Raw genomic sequence first — 23,068 nt, forward strand, 5'->3', positions numbered from 1 at the left:
TTTGTTCAGCTTTTTTCTTATTGTAAGGACAGGCTTGGTGACTTCCAGGCTCCTCAGATGCCAGCCAAGAAACTGGAAGTGCTACAGTAATGAGGGATGTGTTCTAAAACCCCAGTGGATGCATGAACTAAAGATAGTACCAAACCCTATATACATGTATATTTCTATACATGCTTACCATGATAAAGTTTAATTTATAAATTAGGCATAGTAGGAGATTAATAACAATTAATAATCAAATAGAACTATAATACTATGCTGTAATAAATGTTATGTGAATGTGATCTCTCTCTCTCAAAATACTGTACTACAGTCACCCTGCATGATAACATGAAGTGAGGTGAATGATGTAGGCATTTTGATGTAGCATTAGGCTACTACTGACCATCAGAAGGTGGGTCATCTGCTTCTGGACAGCAATGAACCACAGGTAACCGAAACTGTGCAAAGTAAAGCTATGGATGGGGAGGGGGGTCGTCTGTAGTTTTTAAGTAAATAATCATTGCCAATAGTTACTATATAGAATCCTAAAATTTCTTAGAATTGGACCATTGTATAACACTAATCGACCTCATTCTCATTGGAGGAAAACCATTCTAGCTCCCCAAATGTGAAGGCTCTCATTTTATAGCTATTAGGGGACCATCTTATTTTAAAAGTTTTAAGAGGTTAATATACTGAATGATTTCTAATTTTGTGTTTATGGAAGCATTCACTCTGTCCTGCAGCTGTATTTAGTTGACTAAAAAATTCAATTTACTAAAGATCTATGACCCTGCCAGTAAGGAGGTAGTAAATTAAAATAAAACGTTAATACTGCAAAGTATAAAACAAAATGTACTTTAAAATACATCTACCCTTTACTTTTGCTTAAGCATATAAGCTTTGGAGGCAGAAAGAAATGTGTTTGGATAAAATTTTTCCCTATCCTCATTTCTCCCCTCTGTAAAGTAAGGATAGTAAAACTTAACTCAATGGATAATTATAACGGATGACGTAAAGTGCTCTGCACTTAAGGGCATGGCATAAACAGTACTTGTTCCCTCTGTTGTTATTTTTATTATTACAAGTCTGTAATTCCTTCACTTGCTATTGTCAGTGCTGGAAATATTTCAGGGACAGAGTCTACTGCACTCTGTAAGGCATACCTTAGTAGTATTCAGTCTACTTAGACCATTCTATGGCCCCTTCTACTTCCTAGGAATAAATTTCATGAAGAAAAGTTTTCCATTCTATTATTTTCCTACATTTTTATAAAACCTAGTTCTCATCAATCTGCATGTAAAATGCTACTCTGTATATTAAAAAATATGAACCAACAAAGAAGACAAATAAAAACTTCTTGGATGCAAACATAATGCCAAAAGCACTGGGGGAAAAGTTAATAATAACTCAGTGGCTAAAAAACTTTTTGTAGCAGGAATGGATTTATAGAACTGCTTTTAAAATTCTATTTAATACTTCCTTTATTTCTAAAGGTCTAATTCCACTTCTGAGATGCCAACTTTCAAAATGAATGACGAATAAATTCCTCAAACTGAGAGAAATTTAAATTATACAAAAACTTTCAAATTCAACAACTTTAATCCCGTAGCTTTTAATAGTCAACCTGTTATTTTTCTGAGTTTGGTAACGATGAATTTTTCTTCCCCGAGTTTTGTCTATGCCAGCAAAGCTTTTCCAAAATTTAAAATGAAATTCGAAACTGAAAAGGACTTTTTCACAATACAAGGCAAAACCTGTATCCTTTCTCCCCAATTATTAAGGAAACTAAAATAGCTTCTTTAAATGAATAACCCAGCTCCTTTTCACAGAGAGCATGAAAAAGATACCAGAGTTCTTCACATTCCTGTTTAAATTCCCTCCCATAGGATTTGGATTTAAAATTCTCTTCAAAGCAATTAGATGTGGACTTAGTTATTTAGTGACAGAAACTATGTCCTAATGTTAAATTTCTGAATGGAAGAACTGACCTACATTCTTGAACCTGAGTGGTCTTGGTTTTGTCATGGAATGAACCACAGAGCAGAAAACCAATACTTTCTAGCAGTTAATTTATTCTAATAACTTGTTTTCTAATCTTTCATTATTTTTCCCAAATTAAGCAACTGTTTCAAACCTTTTCCTCTAAAAACAAACAAAATGAGACATACTTTTTTTTTCATGAGTTTGTAAAAATTCAATAAGGCAAAGCCTTCATAAGGAAGCATTGAAAACACACCTGCAGTCTTACTTATTTCTATGTAACCGTGTGCTCCATCCTAAGGAATATGGAAAGTATCTGTTTTTAAACACTTAGTCCTTCTGGTGTTTGCAGGCAGTGGTGTGCCCATGGTTGAACATAAATCATCCGTGAAAATCTGAGTCCCTCTTTATTCATTTTGTTTCTCCTGCTTCCAAAAGAATAATAAATGTTACTTTCATTCAAAAGAAGTCAAGCTGGATAGTCAGCACAAGCCAATTTCCTCAGGGAACAAACTTTAGTTTTCAACCCAAACCAAAGTATTTGAAATCTTCGGACCAAAGTACAAAAAGAGATAAGTAGGTCATTAACTAACGCTTCATTTAAAACCCGACAGCTAAGACAGGTCATCAATTTTTGAGCATATGCAACTTATGCTATTGACAGATTTATAAGAAATTTCCTTTCTTCAAGGTGTCCATGACTTTCCCCTTAAAAGTGATCACAGTTTTTGAATGAAAAGATCAACATATTCAGGTTGATTTTAATAAGCCTTAAATATTATGTAATTTACTGATGATTAAAGTTAACAACATATTTGAAGCACAATCTAGGTTAGTTTTTTGATAACTAGGTTAAGATTTTAGAAATTGGGGATGTTATGGAATTTTCATTCCCTTGATTTCAAGAAATTTGGAAGACATGGCAAGGATAAGGAGGGTGAGCCTTGCCAGCTGCCACCCACTACACAGAGTTCCAAAGTCATCCTCACGGGGTCAGTGAGAACACTGGCAGTCATCTGAGGTTTACTGACTAAAGCAACAGGAGGGATCAAGGTGAGCACATAGCACTTGAGAGGTTTAGAAAATATATTCAAATGCCCTTTGCCACTGTTTCCATGAAATGGGAAGATAGGAGATACTATAAAGAAGCTCACATTCTAAAGTGATTTGTCCCAAGTCACAATGCTAGTGAGAGACAAAGATACAATTCTGAATCTCAGATTCTGTTCATAAAAAGAAATAACAAAAACAAAGAGACCCTGAGACTCTGAGACTGAGACTCCTGAGGGCTTAGTCCCAGGACTTCTTTCCCTAAGTGATCTTTCCCATTCCATGACTAAGTATCAAATACATGTAGATCATTCCCAATAGCATAACCCCTCCCAGACCTCTTCACTGAGCACCATACATACGTGTCCAGGGACACCTGTAAAGTTACCACCTGAATGCCTAAATAAGCCAACACACCCCTAGCAGAACCCTTGTTTCCCCTTCTGCCAGGTTTCCTATCTCAGGAAGTGGCACACCATTGCTCTAGTCAGGTCGAGGAGTTATTTTAATCTCTGCCTTTCCTCTACTCAGCACCCCATATCCAGTGAGTCAGCAAGTCTGATGGATTCCTCTCCCATAATACTGTCTACCTCGATTCCATCTCCCTTTCCCACCTGAACTCCACCATCACCTCTTGCCTGGACAGTGCAGTCATCTCCTCACTAGTCACCCTGCCTCCCTTTGTGCCATCGTAAAACCCATTCCACACACAGGACCCACGCTACAACCATGACCCTGTCATTTGTGCTGAAGTCCCACCTCCCGTAAAATCCCACATACCTACCTACCGACATTTTCAATTTTACAATTCTTATTGATAAGCATCTCAAAAATAAAGCCTTGGTAGTCGTCATAGCCTGCCAGTGGCAGATGGAGCTTGGAAATTCAGGACTTCAACCAAGTCTTCCAAGAGTCTTTTTCTTTAGACCATTCAACTTCCTAGTGATCTAGTCCTAGAAACCTACCCATATCTCAGTTTTCTTATTTGTAACGTTGTAACAAAAGCACCTCTCCTCCTGTGTCATCTGGTGATAAGATGAAATGAGTACTTTGAAAAACATACAGCATGACACAAACAGTAAGTGATATAAAATGTATGCTACTGCAGAAATTCCGCCTAGGTATGGAGTTTTCTGAGCTTCTGTTTACAGGAAGAGGAGTTAAGTAAATCTATCTAACATAACTGACTTTTGTCTCTTGTCACCAGAATACATTAGGCTGGTTCCAGCCTTCTCTATCGCTTCTGAGGACCAGTGCTGTACAAGAAAGCACAGGGCTGCCCTGGTTTAGTCCCTGATTTCCCAATTTACCTTACCAACAAGTAAGAAATAAGCAGACAAATCCTAAGTGTGTTTCTGACTAAAAAGAAAACAGGAAGCTAAAAGCCACAGTTCGAAAGGCTGAGAAAATCGGCCTCACCATGCCCAAAGTCTCTCTACTTCTCTTCCTCCCTCTCTCCGGGAAACAGAGGGTACAGCTCCAGAGAAGATGAAAGCCCAGGGCTGTAGGGTCCCTCCCAATGCCAGGAACCCAGGATGACTCCAACTCCAGACAGACAGGGGAGCTGCAGCTGCATGGCTCCGCCTGGAGAAGTCCTGAGGTACTGACATTCACCTGGCTGCGCTACAGACACAAGAAACTAGCCCTCAGGATCAAGACAAGTCAAGCAGGCAGGAAAAGGCAAGATGCTTTTTTATTTTTTTTTTTAAGATTTTATTTATTTATTTGACAGACGGAGATCACAAGCAGGCAGAGAAGAAGGCAGAGAGAGAGGAGGAAGTAGGCTCCCCGCTGAGCAGAGAGCCCGATACGGGGCTCAATCCCAGGACTTGGTCCCAGGACTTGATTCCAGGACTCTGGGATCATGACCCGAGCTGAAGGCAGAGGCCCCAACCCACTGAGCCACCCAGGTACCCCAAGGCGAGATGCTTCTAATAGAATCAGTCCGTTGATTCATGATAATATGAAAGTCAGATTTACAGACAAAGGCACTGAGATTTCAAAGAAATTCTAACAACTGTGGACAGATACACAAGTTGCTGTATCTGATACTCCTTTCATTATGGTTGCCCCCAAGAAAGACCTGCCAAATTGCACATTCATTTCACTACCACACAAATTCTTATTATTCAATTTAATTTTCCATTGATTTTTTTTTTTTTTGCAGTTATTAGTCTATTTCAGTTCTACTTGAACCCCTGGGGTCTTTTAAGAAATAATACTGAGTGACATTTAAGATATTCAGACTACAGAAATGAAAACCATACTATACATTAAGAGTCTGCAAACTTGTTCTGTGAAGTCCAGTTAATACATCAGGCTTTGTGGACTCTGCCACATAATCTTCTTTTTTTAATAACCCTTTGACAATATAAAAACATTCTCAACTCTGTGTGGTACTAAAAGAGGCCATGGGCTAAAGTTCTGCAACCCTTTTAAATAATAACTCTGAGCTAACAGTATATAGAACATACACAGTTACATAAAATATAAATCAGTCTTTCATTTAACATGAATTGTACTGGTTCCACGGGTTTTTTGTTTTTCCTGAAGCAGGTACTAAACTAGGAATGTTTTGTATTATAGAAGGATGAGGAATATACCCTGATTATTTCTCATGACGCAAAAAATTTTGCCCAGATATTTTTTTTCCCCTCCCTAGGTGGTCATGGATAAAAAATGTTCACTTAGAGTTAATGAAGCATCCTTTAGAATGTACGTACTTATAGTAAAATGTAAAAGCCTAAGTTTATACAGTGCAAGTTGGTAAAATGCAAATTTGTGAACCCTCAAAAATTATAAATAGACACAAAATCAAAAAGCCAAAAATAGAATAAAATTCACCAATCCATCAAAATAAAACATCCATCCATGTGTTATTAAGTGACTTTCAGGATCTCTGCACTAACATTAAAAAATAGCACCAAAATTTTGTAAGGATAATGGCATACGAATGACTTGCTGTAATTGGTATTTCTACCCCACAATGCAATGAAGTCCATTGTACCTGAGATAATGGAACTCTCTCACATGGCTGCTGCATTGTTACCAAGCAACAAGAAATAAAATGTCAGGATTAGCACTTGATTTAATATATTTTTATCATCAATAAACCATGTTTCTATTCTGCTATTCTTCTGGATGTAAACGGTCATTAGTCTAAGAATTATATTTAGTAATCTATAAGAGGATGCAAAAAAAAAGAAAGAAAGAAAGAAAGAAACCAGTAAAGTTATCAGCAGGCATTCACCAAGTCCATTCTTTTTAAATATTTACTGCTTCTTTGGTGGACACAGCAGAGTTAACATAATAGTAATTCTCCTACTGAGGTTATTTTTTGCCAAAACACCCAATTTACAATTTGTCTTCATTAAATACATCGTCATTAGTATTCATATATTTTCAAACCAATGCAGCATTTCATGAAAATTCAATAGTCTTTAATGATCATAAATGATCTTTAAATACTTTATTACTTTGAAGTAAGTAGAGTTGATCAGTTCAGTCAGTTCAGCTGTGTAAGGAAATTATCTTATCTGTCAAAAGACTGCATACCTGGCAAAATTTGTAGCATAAGAAACTTACAGATATCTCTCTCAGAGTAGTTCAGTAATAATTATAAACTGAAATGCAAAGCATGAATAAAATCTTACAACTAAAAAACTATGAGAGAAAGAAATGTAAATTAAAAGATATTACATAGAGGCACCTGGGTGGCTCAGTCAAATAAATAAATAAAATCTTTTTTTAAAAAAGATATTACATAATTTAACAGGTCTAAAACCAAAAATCAGTGTAAATGATACCCACTGCTTACCACAACCATCCCCAAAGTTAACACCTGAGCAAGCCACTGCATTCTGCCAGGGTTCATGGGGGTTGGAGGAAAGAAGGTAATTCGTTCTTTCTACATTGTATCAAATAGCTCTCTTACCTCTCCCTTCCCTTTTTATTTTTATTATTTTAAGATTTTATTTATTTATTTGGCAGACAGAGATCACAAGTAGGCAGAGAGGCAGGCAGAGAGAAAGGGGAAGCAGGCTCCCTGCTGAGCAGAAAGCCTGATGTGGGGCTCTATCCCAGGACCCTGGGACCATGACCTGAGCCAAATGCAGAGGCTTTAACCCACTGAGCCACCCAGGCGCCCCTCCCTGCCCTTTTTAAAAAAGAATTTGTGTCAAGTGTTCAACTCAACTGGCCCAGGTGGATAAAGTAATAGTTTCTTGCTGTCCTCATTCTAGTTAACTAACTGAAGTAGAGTTTTACCAGGTAAATACTTAAGGGCAGTAGGAGATACTTAGCATATTATGTCTCACACTGTCAATGTCCAACTTGACAGTCTACTCAGCTTCTCGTACATATCATGTTTCCACATGTCAATCAGAGATTTGTGTGTGTGAATGAATTCCATACAGGGGTGACCACTAGTAGCCTGTCTAAAGATACGTGTGCTCCAAACTGAATCTGTCTAATGAGGTCTTTTAACTGGTTAGAAGTGCTTGTCTTATGTGAGAGAAGCTTTAACTTTTTTCTGTTTATACCTATGTTTTTTCTTTTTACAGTCTCTTGCAAACATTATGAGTTTCACTGCTTTAAAAGCCATAATATCAAAAGGCATTAGCAATGTCAAGATTAAGAATAAAAGACACTTACAAGGAAAGGAATTATGTTTATCCCTCAGGCATTTTTGTGTTCTCTAAAGCAGGAAGGAAGATAACCAAAGTCTCTAAAAACATGGATACATTAATTGGCCTGCTTGGTGGAGATTAAATGTTCACAGAATCCACTGAAGTGATTAAGTCATGTCACTAAAATCCACTGTGTTCCAACCTTCTAATTGTAAAGTGAAGTAACAACCAGTTTGATCACTTCTGCTAAGATAATTCAAGAGGAGTTATCAATGCAAAATTCTCCAAGCAAGGCCAGAGAGTCACAAGAGCCAGGAGGCTCCAATCTTAGAACCATTCTCCATTCATCTCAGAGTTTTAAAGCCAGACTTAGGCCTAATCATCTCTTGGGCATTATTACAAAGTGAACTAAAAATACAAATCCTATTTCCCATAGCCTCAGAAGGAGACATTGCTATTCCCCCTCGAGAAAGCTACCTTAATGGGAGGCTCCTCAGCCTACCACCCTGCAACGAACAAGGGAGAGTAGGTCATCCCTCGTCCTCAAACCCACCAGGAATACTCTCGCCGCACGCCTTTCCACCTACTACTCCTACCACCGACACTGCTCCCACTCCGGGAGCTGCAGAGCTGGTGTCCTGACTCCCTACGGGTCTGTACTCAGAAGGCCTTTCACTGACTGCCTTATCTAAAACTTCAGTTTCTTCTCCTTACATTCCATGTCACTTTTCATGCATTTTGGTTTTTTTCCTTCACACATCAACATACAGCATACTACATACCTCCCTTACGTATCTCGTGTCTATCTTGAGCAGCACCGTAAGCTCTGTGAGAGCGGGGTGTGTCTCTGTTTGGTCACTGCTGGACTTCCAGAAGCTAGAAAAGTGCCTCTCCTTAAAATGTGGTTGAGATATAATATCTGGTATTTCTTTACAGATAATAAAGGAGGAGAAACAGGGACATGGGGATGTAGATGAGGCGGGCGTGACCACAGGCTGACAGTCATTGCCGCTGAGGGATGAGCTCCTGGGGCTTCACTATCCTCTTCTGTTTACTGTTGCACAGGTTCATCATTCTTCATAATAAACATCAAAAACAAAAATTTTTAATACCATTTATACTGCAATTAATCTTCGCCCTTCCTCACCCACCAATCAGAAACGACACACATCTGCTCGGCAGACAGGCACACATGCCATTTTTTCCTCCAGTTAATCTCCTAAAGAGAGACGGCATGTGCCAGGCATTAGCACAGAACACAGAAGTCACAGTTCCCAAAGCTTGCCTCTTCTCACACAAGTCTTAGGAGAGCACTCTGGAAAGTAATTTCAATATGTCCGTACCTTACGACTTAGTACATTTTTCTTAAAGGGACTGATAAAACACCACATTCCTGATAATGGTGATGGCTGCAGGAGACCCAGGCAGATGAGAAGGAATATGAGCAATCTTCTAATTCTCACCTGAGGTGGGTTCACAGGTGTTCAATGTGTTATTATGCTTCTTAAACCCACATGGGCTATACCCACGCAATAGTTGCATGAAGCAAGTCTTTCATATGCAAATATGCAAATACACCATAATGTCAATATCATAAAAATAATTCTATTCAAGTTGTGATCATAAATATACTGTTTTAACTAAAAGCTGAAATCAGCTAAAAGAGAAGAGGCTCTGTGTAAACCGCGCTGCCCTCTAACACCAGCCACGGCACAACCCTGATGAAACCAGCAGGGTTGTTTCCGTCTCAGGCAGCCTCTAGAGCCTTCCGTGGCTGAGTCAGACGACCTTTTCTGACAGAGCAGGCATGCCAGGCTGCTTGCAGGAGACAAAAGCTCAACAGTCTCCTGACTGAAGCACTCCAACCCCTCCCCCGGGTTTTCTATTATAAGGTGCTTTTTAAAAAATGCAGAAACAGGTCACTTCCAAGGAAAATCCAAAGTGGTGGGATAGGCACCCAGGAGACTGGCAGAGGGGCTCACGGGGAATTAAGGGATAAGAAGACCCCTCCAAAACCCAAATGAGTTCCCTTAGAAAGACAGGACAGTCCTCACTTCTCATTATACACACAGAATGCGATGCCAAGAGTCATTCCCTGGCTGGTTTTGCACTTAATCTTGTGAAGTTTATCAGGGAAGACGACTGCACCCACTCAAAGAGACGGAGGCCCAAAAATATCACTGTCTGGGCCAAAAAGAGAAACATCTTTCTGGCATGTGTGCCAACACGTGCACCCACTTGTATTGTTTTTCCCAGTAGCCACCCAGTTCCATAAGGGGGTGATGGCAGGCAGGGCGGGCGGTGAGACAGGCATTCACCAGATCACAACTTTGACGTGAAGCATGCAAGTGGCTGCAGGTTTTAAGAAACAGGAGTGCAATCTTCCTACCGATTTTATTAAAGGGGAAAACAGACACACTCAGTCACCTCATTAGCTTTATACAACTGGAGAGCTTATGGAGAACACATCTGAAAGGGAAAGGTGTTCTGGAAAGGAGGACTATTCCTCTCTTAGAGAAACTGGAAATAACTCATATTGAGAGCAAACTGGATACTCCCTTTAATTCAAGATATAAACATCCTGGTTTACTTCTTGACAGAAAACACTAACTGTAAATTAATTAGAGAAGAAACTATGAACGAAAGAGAAAAAAAAAGCAAGAGGTGACTGTATGTTCCTTTGTCACTCTGCTTCTAAGGCCAAAAACAATTTTGGGATGCCTAAGGGAACCATCATTAATATTATAGATATTTATAGTTCTACCCTCCTTAAAAATCAAATCACAGGACATAAACAGAGCAAAAGGCTGCAAAGACGCTGCACCACAGAGCAGCCCGGAGCTTCGGAAGACAGTCTGGAACCCAGGCTCTGCTTCAGAAAAGTCCTCTAGTTCCTCTTCAAGAAGAGAAAAAAGATGAGCTGAGAGTTCTCAAAAATATTTTTTGACTGTCTGAAAATACTAGAACAGACCTTCCCCATATTTAAGGGAAATTTGTGGAGAGCTGCAAGGTTCAAAGAGGCTACAAGATAGAATGAACTGAGGTGAAGACTGAACGGACCCAGAGAGCTACTGATCCCAGGACGAGCTTTTCTCAAAGCCAGCTCCAAGGTACACAGTCGTGGAGGAGAAAAAGACCATGATCAGGATGGCTGGTAAGGAAGAATAGGAGAGAGGTATAAATTAGCCAAAGAGCTCTCTACTTGATTCTAATAGTTATCATTGAAATGGATGATTTCCAGAGATTCAGTATCTTTCAAAAAGTTTGAAAAATCATCCATTTATGATGATTTGAGAGTTATTTCATAAAATAATGGAAAAGAGCAGATACCTGGAATCAATCTCTCTGTAATTCTGGGTCTACCTAGCTGTGTTAACTGTGTGACATCAGGTCACATATTTAACCCTCTCTGTACTTTAAATTTCTTTTCTGTAAAATAAGGATAATACTGGTTCCTACCTTTTAAGATTATTATGAGGATTACAACAATAATAATGTACATAAAGAATACGGCAGCGACTAATACATAATAAATACTTGATTAACAGTAGCTATTAATATTGTTAATAACTAGAAGGCAGGAAAAAAGTGGGTAATTGATGATCTCTGAAGATTCCTGTTTGATACCACACTGCAGAAACCAGCTCACAATCATCCATCCCACTAGGATCAGCATCAAATAAAGCAGGACAGAACAGAAGAGAATTAGAGAATCCAGGAGGTCCATGCAGGTAACACAGTGCACAGAACACAGTAAACAGGAGGAGCTGGAGGTCCAGAGTACTCACCAGACTCAGAATAATACAAAAGTCACAGTCAAAATGGACTCGTCATATCAGAAAATACTCCCATCCCCAATTCCAAATGATTTTCCTTTTTTGAGAACACAGTTTTTATAACTCAAGTTATGAGCATATGGACCTCTTCTACCATGGAGCTTATGATAATCCATTACCTAAAAGCTGTTCTGCTTAGATTCCTAAGATAGAATGACAAATTAGATTTCATCTTGATCATCAAAACTAAGCTCTGTCCAATCAAATTTTCGCAGTGATGATGTTCTACGTGTTGACACTATCGTTGACAGTAGTCACTAGCCCTATGCAGCTACTGAAGAGAAAATGAATTTTATCTTAATTTTAATTAATTTAAATTTTAAACATCACATGTGCTAGTGGCCACCATGCTGGACATTGCAGGTATAGTCAATTGGGAGTAGATAACGGAAACACTGTATTGAAAAGGATCCCACAGTGAGTCTACGTTTAGCAGAAAAGAGTACAGTGACAGATAGAGATGTCTGTTCTCAGAGAAGGAGGGGGCTAGCCTTTACCATATTTACAGGCTCAGTTAAGGGAATTGACCTCCCTACCCCTTATGCAAAACAAAAACAAAAAAAAAGAACAAAACAAAACAAAAAACAACTCCTGGGGCACCTGGGTGGCTCAGTGGGTTAAAGCCTCTGCCTTTGGCTCAGGTCGTGATCCCGGGGTCCTGAGATCAAGCCCCACATCGGGCTCTTTGCTCAGCAGGGAGCCTACTTTCTCTCTCTCTCTGCCTGCCTCTCTGCCTACTTGTGATCTCTGTCTGTCAAATAAACAAATAAAAATCTTAAAAAACAAAAACAAAAACAACTCCTCCCTTTTCTAGTTATCTACAGTGATTCTCAGACACTAGAGGGTCATTTTCTGTTCTTAGGAGAAATAAGATTGGCTGAAAAGAACCAGATTATAAAAGAAGAAGAAAAAAAGAACTTTGGCCAGGACGATGCATAATGCCCTTGGTATTCAGAGAAGGAATATTAGTTCCAGGAGGTGTTACAGAAGCACGTAAAATCAACAGGGTTAAACTACCAATTATTTTAAGCTAGGTTATAGGCTTTTTTTCAGTGGTAGTGTGTTAGATGTGCTATGGACAGGTCATTAAGATTATTTAATAAATTAAAAAAAATAAATTACGCAGTTAAAGTAAACCACATTGTCCATTTTGAATGCAGAAAATACACAAAAGCCATTTCAAAAGAAACCGCCATGCCTGCTTTGGAAGTACCACATCCTCCAGAACTTTAAAAATAACATACTTCACTATTCAAGAGAGGAACAGAATTCTAACATTTGATTTTTCAAAAATACCACTATGCTGCCCCTATGAGATACCACCTTGGCCAAAAAGTATGCAAGGAGTCAAAGATGCCACATACAACACTACCATCATGAGAAAATCCTCAAACATATATTCTCATTTCCAGATCCCCTACCAGGTTCCTATAAAGCTCTCCCAAAGACAAACTATCTCAAACTTTCATGAAAATTTGGTTCCAGGGTGATTCTCAAAGCCTCAAGTTAAGAATCATTTTGAAGTCTCCTTTCAGGTTCAAATACATATAAACAAAATGGCATGTTTGGGTGGCAAGCCACCTATTTTTGTCCCAAAGCTTTAGCCCTAGAAAGGAATTAGTGAAGTATCTCCCACACCATGAGATGTCCAAAGAAGAGGCAGTTAGTTCCTTAATTCAAATGCTCCAAACAGAACCACATCAAAGCCAATTACTTGTACTACACTCCTTCTTCCTTAAAGAATTCATAGTATCAAACACAGTAAGATAATGATACAATTCAACTATTCTTCTGGGATTCTATATATAAAAATTCATCCTATAATTTTACCTAAGGAGTCCTATTTTATTCAAGTACCAAAGGACTGTTATACGTTAACCAGTCTCATGGCTTGATCCCAAAGAGAGCATTCCAGTGAGACCCTACCCAAGCAGAAAGCCAATGTTACAGTAAAATTTCAATTATAACATATATTTCTTTAAGATTTTATTTATTTGCCAGAGAGACAGAGAGAGAGTGAGCAGCAGGGTAGGAGGAGAAGCAGGTTCCCCACTGAGCAGGGAGACTGATGTGGGATTTGATCCATGACCCTGGGATCATGACTTTAGCTGAAAGCAGATGCTTAACCAATTGAGTCACCCAAGGTGTCCCTCAACTAATACATATTTAAATAGAATCCTTAGATATCCAAAATTTAAAAGCAGTCATTGTTTGCCCTCCAGAAGACAAAAGAACTGTTATATATTTTCTGAACTAATACATAACAGCAAGCTTAAAAAGCAACCTCTGGAAAGCAGAAACAACCTCTTCTCTTACCTCTACCACTGTGGTCTCTGCAGCTTTGCACATTGGCAAATTGAAATTTCTTGCACTTTTCCTATATTAGGAGTCGGGGAAAGTGGGAAAAGAAGACCAAAAATAAGAAGAGTTTCTCTCAGCTTTATAGATTAAAAGAATTTCTATTAACTAAAAAATCTATGGAACTTTTAAAAGAATGTATGATATTTTCCATAAGTGTTAAAATAATTTTATAAATAAAAGCAATGGCCACTTCACTCAATCACAATTTCTATGGAGTTGAAGGAAAGAGGGACTATTTTTCATGTTCAACATATAGATCACATACAGAAAGATAAATTAGATATTAATAAAGCTACTCTATTTAAAACTAATTTGCCTAAATCTTTTAACTGGGATCCCACTTTGTTTCTACAGTTATATATTTCACCAAACCTGCTCTTGTTAAATATTAAAAAAGTACCCAGTACTTTATATGAGGGAAGGTATAGTAATTATATCTATTAAAGAGAAACCTATTGCTGAAATAAAATGAAACATCATTGGTAATGTGTGAGTCATATACAAAGATCATTCCGGGGGACCAAATTCTAATGAAATTTTTTGAAGTACAACACCCACATTAGACCCTGAGGTGTAAAAATTTCCAGAAAGTGCCAATTTTGCTGATGATTTTGCACTCAAGTTTTTAAATTAATGCATCAAGTGATGCAAATTAATGCATCACTGCCATCCATAAAAATTTTAATGTTATTTTTTTTTTGCTTGAGAGTGTAAGTTGATAAAAAAAAATGCTTATTTGATAAAGGGAAATGAATTATATCTCTCTTTTACCGGTGTTTGTAGGCCACCAATGTTTATCTCACTTAGATTCAAGGATAAATTTAAAGACAGGTGTGTCCCTGAGACAGAAGTCCTTGGGTTCTGTCACAGGTTGCTAAGTTGGATTCATCCAGCATGTCCAGCATCAAAAGCTCTGGCAGTGTGGCCAGATGCAAAGGTGTGCAGGGCTGCCCAAACAATGGCCTAGAGAGACCTTTTACCAATTGTCCCATTAACAGTGAAGGTCATCCTAGCAGTCAGAATCTTAAGAATCTGAGTCACTTTACCATTGCTGATGAGAAGTCTCATCTCCTATCAGTAACACAGGCTAAATCAACGCAGTCTTCAGATAACAGAGCCAGGCAACCAAACACACGATAAACTCATGGAAATAGTTTAGATAATTCATTTCCATTTGCTTCTATACAATTTCATTCATCTTTTTTAAAATGCAACTGAACTAGGGCGCCTGGGTGGCTCAGTGGGTTAAGCCTCTGCCTTCGGCTCAGGTCATGGTCTCAGGGTCCTGGGATTTAGCCCAGCGCTGGGCTCTCTGCTCAGTGGGGAGCCTGCTTCCCCCTCTCCCTCTGCCTGCCTCTCTGCCTACTTATGATCTCTCGTTCTGTCAAATAAATAAATAAAATATTAAAAAAAAATAAAATGCAACTAAACTTTGCAAACATTACACCAAGGTGTCAAGTAAGGCAGGCATGATGCAAAATGTGTAACTGCCAAGATCAGTTGTAATCAAAACCTGGTTGAATTAAAAAAAATCAAATACAGCATTAATATAAGAGCTTCAGAAATGAACAAAAACATGAGAATAGTCACTGAGAATTTAACTGTGATCTCACCAGAGGTGGATTCAGTAAAGATAAAAATTATTACTAACAGTAAATGACCATATTATAAGAAAGAAAACTATTTCTGTAAGCTAACAGGCAAAGTCTTCAAGACGTGTACATGTATATTCAAAGATGATACAATTTTCAAAACAACCATATAATGTATAAATCCAACATACTAAGTACTTGGTATTTAGTATGCTCAGGGTAATCAAAAGACTTTGAAATCTATTAAGCCTATGGCTTAATATCTGTGGCTATCCAAGTAACAGAATGAAAGTTTAGGACTATCAAGATTAATCAACTTTTCAGACAAAACCTACTTAAGTATTTCCTAGTAGACACCAACAGGACTGGAAAAGAACAGACCTAAATGGTTGTTAGCAACATCTTTCCAGAATATCAAAAAAATTTAGACATTTTAGGTAATGCATATTAATAACAATATAAAAAATTAAATATAATTGTGTGCTTTTTCTCACATTTGCTAAGTATGTCTCAACACTGTAACTTTTCCTGGCAACTAAAATACACATGGAAAAAAATAGTTTGTATGTGACTATACACAAGGGTAAATTGATTCAAAATAGCTACCAAGCAGTGCAATGTGGGCACCATCCAATCAGAACAGACTCCCCCAAGTACACCACATCATACACACATTGACCTGTGGACTTGATTGTAAGCTACTTTTCACATGAATTTTTAAACAGCAAACACATCAAGATAACTGTTTTCTAATCATAATTTAGGAAATGTAAAGTTCCTGACATGCATTTTGTTAATTTTTTTTTTTTTTAAAAACCATCACACTACCTGAAAATCACGTTTCCTGCTTGGTCTGCCTTCCACGCTTTCACCAAAGCAAAATCTCCAGTAATTGCTTCCTCCAAAATAAAATGCTGACCATTAAACTCTCTCACCTGCAGGAGACAAAGAAGGCATTGTCAGGTGTGTGCTCTGACAGAAGCAGAGAATACGGATACAAGCCTTGTCAGGGAAGGTTTCTCCAAGAGAGAACAATCTAAACAGAGACCTCAAGGGTGAGTAGTGGGAGGCAACTAGGATTTAGTCGAAGTGGTGGAGGGGGAACCAAGGGAACAGCGTGTGTGAAGACTCAGCAGCAAGAGAGCTTGGTAAACTTGAGGAACTGAAAGTTCTGTATGTTTAAGGCATAGGCTATACGTTAGCACTCTTTTTATTATTTGTTGTTATTTATATTTTATATATTTATATATTATACATCATTTACATGTTTTTATTATTTGTTATCATTCATATATTATATACATTACTATATATATTAAGTATATATAATATAGAAAATAGCCCATCTTTCCCTCTCCCTGGGGCAGGAGGGACAAAACTATATAAGCTGAGTAAAATGGGCAATGTATTTTGTACATAAAAGTTATAAAAATCCATTCATCTCTCCTATTTATAACTGTCCGTTGAAATTTTAATTGGAATTCCTGGAATTTGCAGATGAAACTGGAGAACTGACATGCCATAGCTTTCCACCTGGGAGCATAATATATGCCTATATTTTCTAAAGTCTTCTTTTACCTCTTCGAATTGCTTTTAATTCCCCCCCCCAAAAAAGTTTGTATATGTTTTTAGGCTTATTCATAGGTATTTCATGGTTTTTGATGTTACTATGAGTATTCTGTGTTCTTCTGTTATACCTCCTCTCCATCATCACTGGTCTAATGGAATGGTATTGATTTTTGTACGTGTATTGTCTTTCAATTCTACTACAGATGGAGTGGGGAGAGGGGAGAAGAAGCATAAAGTAAAACTAGGTCGTGGCATTTTGTGTCTTTTTTCTGCCTGGGCATTTAGCTCTGGGAATTGAAACAAAGAAGACAGGGAAGAACGTCTGTGCGCCGTGCTCCATCCCACACAGGAAGGCAGAACTCCATTCTCACTCCGACACCACCCCCTAGTGGACACAGCGCACGCATATTACAGAAAGCTGCGGGACAAAGTTGGCGCTATCCTACTTTTTTCTTTAACCACGGTTTAAAGCAGAAATCCTTTCTTAAAGAACAGCTTCCTTAAAGACCTTATCCCACGTTCCTGCTAGAGACTACTAATGAATCCAGGGGATTCCCGAAGAAGGAAGATCTCACTAATGTGAAACTTAGACAAATCATATGAAAGATATTCATAAACTTCACATCAATACACAGCTTTTTAAAGAGTTTCATGCATTTCAAAGTCATTACCGAAAACACCAAGGATGACAGAGGAATTATGTTGCATACAGATCTAGAAAATTACATACAGATCTAAATATATGCTAGTCCAAGGCAATGTGAAAAAATTGACTTTTTTTTCCCCTATTCCAATTATACAGTTTCCTGATGGGTCTACAAACCAGCAGCTGCTGATGCTAGCCATTCTAAAATTTTAAAACAGGGAAGAGATTGGTTTTGCCATACTAGCTATTACACTCACTGGAAAGAGCTGTGTGTTTCCCAGTTACCACTTTCTCTTTTTTCATCCCTTTCTTGAATCCACTCCAATCAAATTTCCACCTTTCCAGAAAAATCCTCTCTTTCAGAAAAATCATTCTTTAAGGTCGCCAATGACCTCCATGTTTCTAAACCCAATGCTCAAAGCCCTGTCCTGTTAACTGATCACTCCCTCCTTTGTAAAACTGCCCTTGTCTTTCAAGTTCTCAAACTCCCCTCGGTTTCTCTGCACTTTACTAGACACTTTCCCATTCTTCACCGCTCCTTTTCCTCTCCCCACCCTTTAAATACAAAAGAGGTATTTACTACCTGTACTCCAGCCCTAGGCACTCAGCTAGCCTCACAGATTTCAATACTACATGCTGAAGACTCCCAAGGCTCCTATCCCAGGTTTCTTCCCAAGCTGGAGATGACTGAGCAACTTCCGCTGGAGCCTAAAGGATGTCTCAAATGCACCCAGTCCCTGACAAGGCTCTTTGATTACCCCCATACTTTGCCCATCTCAGTAAGCAGTATGCTTGATTCTGGTCATTCCTCACACGCCACAGGCAATCCACTGGTAGATCCTACTAGCTCTGCTATCAACACATGTCCTGATTCCAACCATCTCCCACAAGCTCTGCTGTTAACCACCTCACTTGCTCACTGCTTCTGTTCTTAGAATACCAAAAAACTCTACCAGGCAGCCACAGTGATCCTTCCAAAATGTAACTCAGATCACATCACCCTCCCACCTCTGAACTCTCTGCTGTCCTCTCACCACTCAGTAAAACCAAACTCATGTGATCTGGTTCACACCTCCCTTCAGCCTCCCATCATACTGTTCTCTGCCTCATTTACTCTGTTCCAGTCTCACTGCCCTGCTGTTCCACAAACAGGGCTAGCCTGCGTAAGGACCATGTCCTTCTTCTTCCTTCTGACCAGAGCACAACCCAATAATCTTTGCCCACTCATTCTCCTGTTTTATTGTGATGTCTACCAACTGTCACTTCCTCAGAGAGGTTTCCCGTGACCCAATCTGGAACACCTTCCCTGGTCAGTGACCATTCTCCCTGCCCTTACACCTTACTCGGTTTTTCTTCACAGCACTTTCATTATTGACATTTTGTGTTTATTAATTCAGTCCTTGTCAGTTCCTCCATTAGTCGGGGACTTGGTCTAGATCATCCCCTTTTCTACCATACCCAAGTATGGACAGACTCCAGTCTATCCTAGGTTTTCCCAAGGCAAGTTAATGCTCTAACTTCTAGCAAACTCTTGAAGTATTAACCTACTTGTTTTGGGCATCATCTAATTACTAAGATCCATCTTAAAAATTAGGCTCCTGTCTTATTTTGTCAAAAACTTTTTAAACCTAATTAGGCAGTAAAGAAAGAAACAAGATAGAATATAAAAAAATGTTAATCAAAGCTTTGAGTCAATATAGGTCATTCTAAGCAGAAAGGAAAAGCTCCAGATGGAGGACGCTGCTAGAGACAAACAGTGAACAGCAAGGGGCATGTTCAATGACCTTTTATCTTTTCTCAAAACATGGAGGTTCAGAACTTACATCACTATAAGCAAAAAAAAGAAAAAAAAATTATAAAAACCACAAAAAGCAAGTGGTAAGAGATTCCTTGATTTACTAAGCTGTCATTTCCTTAGAGCTAATTCTGCAGCCTAAACTAATGCTCTTGAACCACATGGCTGGGGGAAGGGAGAGGGGCTAAAAATACATACTAAAAATACATACATACTAAAAATAGTAATGGAATATTGGCCTGTGTAATTATTACAACTAGCTCAAATCTGAGTATCTCAAATACCTGTATGTCGAGTTATATTCTTTTCTACTATGTGAGTGAAGTTACCCAGTATAAAGGCACTCCATCCTATCCAGCACTTTAAATAAAACTAAATTATTCAGTCAGCTCAAGTATGTCCAGTATACAAAATGAAGGATAAAGGAGACAGAATGAATGCTCTGTTTTACTATGTAATTACAACTGAGCCCTTCTTTTCAGAACTGTAGACAAACAAACCTGTGATGTCCTTGGCTTTTTTTTTTCTCCATCATCCACATCTAGAAAGGGCTTGAGAATTAAAAGTTTAATACAATATATATCATACACCTACTCTCTTTTCCACATGAACATGATCAGAAGTTATAAATGCTCCTACGTTTGTTAAAACCACCATAAAACTAATCTTGACTCACACATACATAGCTTCTTTTCTTCTCATTTACTTATTCTGGTTTCTCTATGTGATTTTTAATTATTGGCAGATGCTCAGCTTCAGCTAGAAATTTTACGTGCCAAATGCACATAAATGGAGAACAGTGTCTCTTCTCACACGCAGCAGATTTTATCGTATCTACCCACTGAGTCCACCCGGAATCCTAAGCTAAAAAAGGTGGTATTCCAGTGGCACCTGGGTGAAGGGCCAAGTCTTACCTCTCTCGGCTTACTGGCAATGGCAATGCTGCCATCCTTGTTGTATTTGATCGGTGCCCCTCCTTGTTGCACTAGGGTCCCGTACCCGGTGCTGGTGTAAAAGGCGGGAACTCCAGCCCCGCCTGCACGAATCCGCTCTGCAAGCGTGCCCTACAAGTGAGCGACCAACACACAATAAGAGGTTCATCAAGTACACTTCCGTGCGGGTACAGAAACATCTGCAGACACGGTTCCTCTCTCTAGAGGCTTACCTTTCTAAACAGTACCTGTATTATGGGAGTGTTTCGCTACCACTGTATGCTGGATTAACTGAAAACAAGTATTGTCCCTCCAGACAACAATCTCTCAACTCTTAATCCACATTCAAATGCAACTGCTTCTTTGCATCATTGTGCTCTCAGCTTTCTGGTCTCCCACTGCTCTCTTGACATCATATTCTCTATCAGCTTATTTGTAATATTCTAAAATCAATTTTCAAATCTGATATATATCACTAAATATATTTAAAAACATGTATGTAAATTTTGTGTTTTACTGTGTGCCCTACGCAAATATAGCCTGAAGTTTATGATGCATAACAATGCCATTATTAGATAATAATAATATATTCATTTACTTAAGAGTTTATTCTAAAATACCCTTATAAGGGGCGCCTGGGTGGCTCAGTGGGTTAAGGCCTCTGCCTTCAGCTCAGGTCGTGATCCCAGGGTCCTGGGATCGAGCCCCGCATCGGGCTTTCTGCTTGGCGGGGAACCTGCTTCCCTTCCTCTCTCTGCCTACCTCTGCCTGCTTGTGATCTCTGTCTGTCAAATAAAATAAATAAAATCTTTAACAAAATAAAATAAAATATTCTTATAAGCATTTTATCTACTACATTATCTAAGGAAAAATCAAAAGTTAGGCAAAGAGTACAACATACAGGTAATTTGGTTTTTAAAAGCTAAGAATACTTCAAATTTTATCTCAGAGTAGAAACAACTGTATGCAAAGTTTCTTTGGATCTTCTTTTGATCATCTTTATTCCCTTCCTAGGTACCAGCGGTTTAGACCTGATTTCCCTGGCTCCCCCTACCCCCAACTACTTTCCAACCCAGTTCTCCCATAGCGGAATAACTCTGGCCCTAAATATCTCCAATCACCCACCCTAACCCTGAAACCCATTGTTACAGTCTAGCTATGTCATATTCATACTACATAACTGGTCAATCAGTAGTAAGAACTGGTTTCAACATATTATGTTGAAATTATCTCAACCTGAAAACAATTTTCTACTTTAACTGGGTCCTTTTAAGTACTAAACTCAAAGAAGGGACTGAAAGTTGGGACATCAGATACAGAGTGTCAGAAGTAGGTGGGATAATCTGGGGTAGGCAGCATCTGAGGCATAACTGACAGTCTTCCAGTTAACAGTTTCTCTATTCTATCTAATAGAGATAACTCCGTTTTGTATTGTATTTTAAGTTAATAACATTCACAGATTAAATCATCAAATCAACCATAACAACACACCCAACTATAAAATATTTTTTATGTCTACCCTCCCTGAATACTTTATTCCTGCTCTCTATCTACATGGGCAAGGACTTAAAAGTGGACAATTTCTACAGACAGGTTCTTTGCAGGTACAACCAACCCCCTACATCCAAACCCCAAAGGAGTCCTAATCCCTACCACTTCATCAACACTTCTCTGGCTTACAGGCTACAAAACACGTTGCCAGAGCCAATATTTATTTATCTGCCACTAAGCTGGAGAGAGAGACACTGATCTCTTTCAGTTTAAAGAAGGAACATAAAAGAAATACTAAAGGAATTCCCATGTATACGCCCTCTGACAAAAGAAGGAATAATGTAAAAGATAACAGAAGTAATTGACAGGTTATTTTCAAGGTCTCCACAACCCAAGGGAAAGGTATCTCAATCTATAATGTGAAGAGGAAAAGTATATGCAATGCATTGAACTGTGTCCCCATCACATTCACGTGGTGAAGCCCTTACCCCCAACATGACTCATATTTAGAGTCAGGGCTTTTATGGAAGTCACTGAGGCTAAATGAGGTCCTATGGTAGGGCCCTGATCCAGTAGATTAGTGTCCTTACAGTAAGAGACCCCAGAGTCCTTACTTGCTCTTGCTCTCTCCCTCCCCCGCCTCCTCTCTACCAAGAATCACATTAGCTTGTACTTGACCTTGTACTTCCCAGTTGCCAGAACAATAAGAAATCACTTCCTCTTGTCCAAGCCACCGATTTTGTGGTATTTTTTAATAGCCTTGCAAGCAGACTAAGACAGGATACCTTTCATTATTTTCAAGAAACTTTCAATAAAAACTGGATAAAGACCAGGCACAGTGCAAGGCTTACAACAAGCACAATAGCCAGCACTGCAGGATGATCGGCTGTGATGTGAATAATGCTGTGAAGCCTCAGGTAGAAAAGTTCTCTGCTGTGTGCTCTTTCTGGACAAGCATATACTGGAGCCCATCATTGATTTTAAAATGTTGCTATCTCACATTATCACCGATTTAGTGAAGTCGGTGGTAACAATAACTCTGCTGACAAAAATAAAGCAGAGTGGTGGGTTCAATTTCAGAGATGAAGGCAGATGATGTCAAATTAAGAAGACCAATGCAGATAACCTGTAGACCCAAATGGCTTCAAAAAGTTTCCTCTATGTTCTACCCAAATGGCTAGTTTTACTCAAATGGCTTCAAAA

The 23,068-nt window shown here is 38.7% G+C and overlaps 1 protein-coding gene across 2 annotated transcripts in view; it reads right to left on the bottom strand.

Annotated features, from left to right (window-relative positions):
- Positions 1-23,068, bottom strand: part of OXCT1 (3-oxoacid CoA-transferase 1) — a 343,538-nt gene that overhangs the window by 84,266 nt on the left and 236,204 nt on the right. For both annotated transcript variants that reach the window (XM_047730975.1, XM_047730974.1), the window contains 3 exons: positions 20,357-20,506; positions 16,261-16,367; positions 13,796-13,856 (listed from right to left, as the gene is read on the bottom strand). In XM_047730975.1, the coding sequence (XP_047586931.1) occupies positions 13,796-13,856; positions 16,261-16,367; positions 20,357-20,506 (318 nt within the window). The remainder of the gene's footprint in view (positions 1-13,795; positions 13,857-16,260; positions 16,368-20,356; positions 20,507-23,068) is intronic.

The sequence above is a fragment of the Lutra lutra genome, chromosome 5 (genome assembly GCF_902655055.1).
Source record: "Lutra lutra chromosome 5, mLutLut1.2, whole genome shotgun sequence".
In the NCBI taxonomy this organism is placed as follows: Eukaryota; Metazoa; Chordata; class Mammalia; order Carnivora; family Mustelidae; genus Lutra; species Lutra lutra.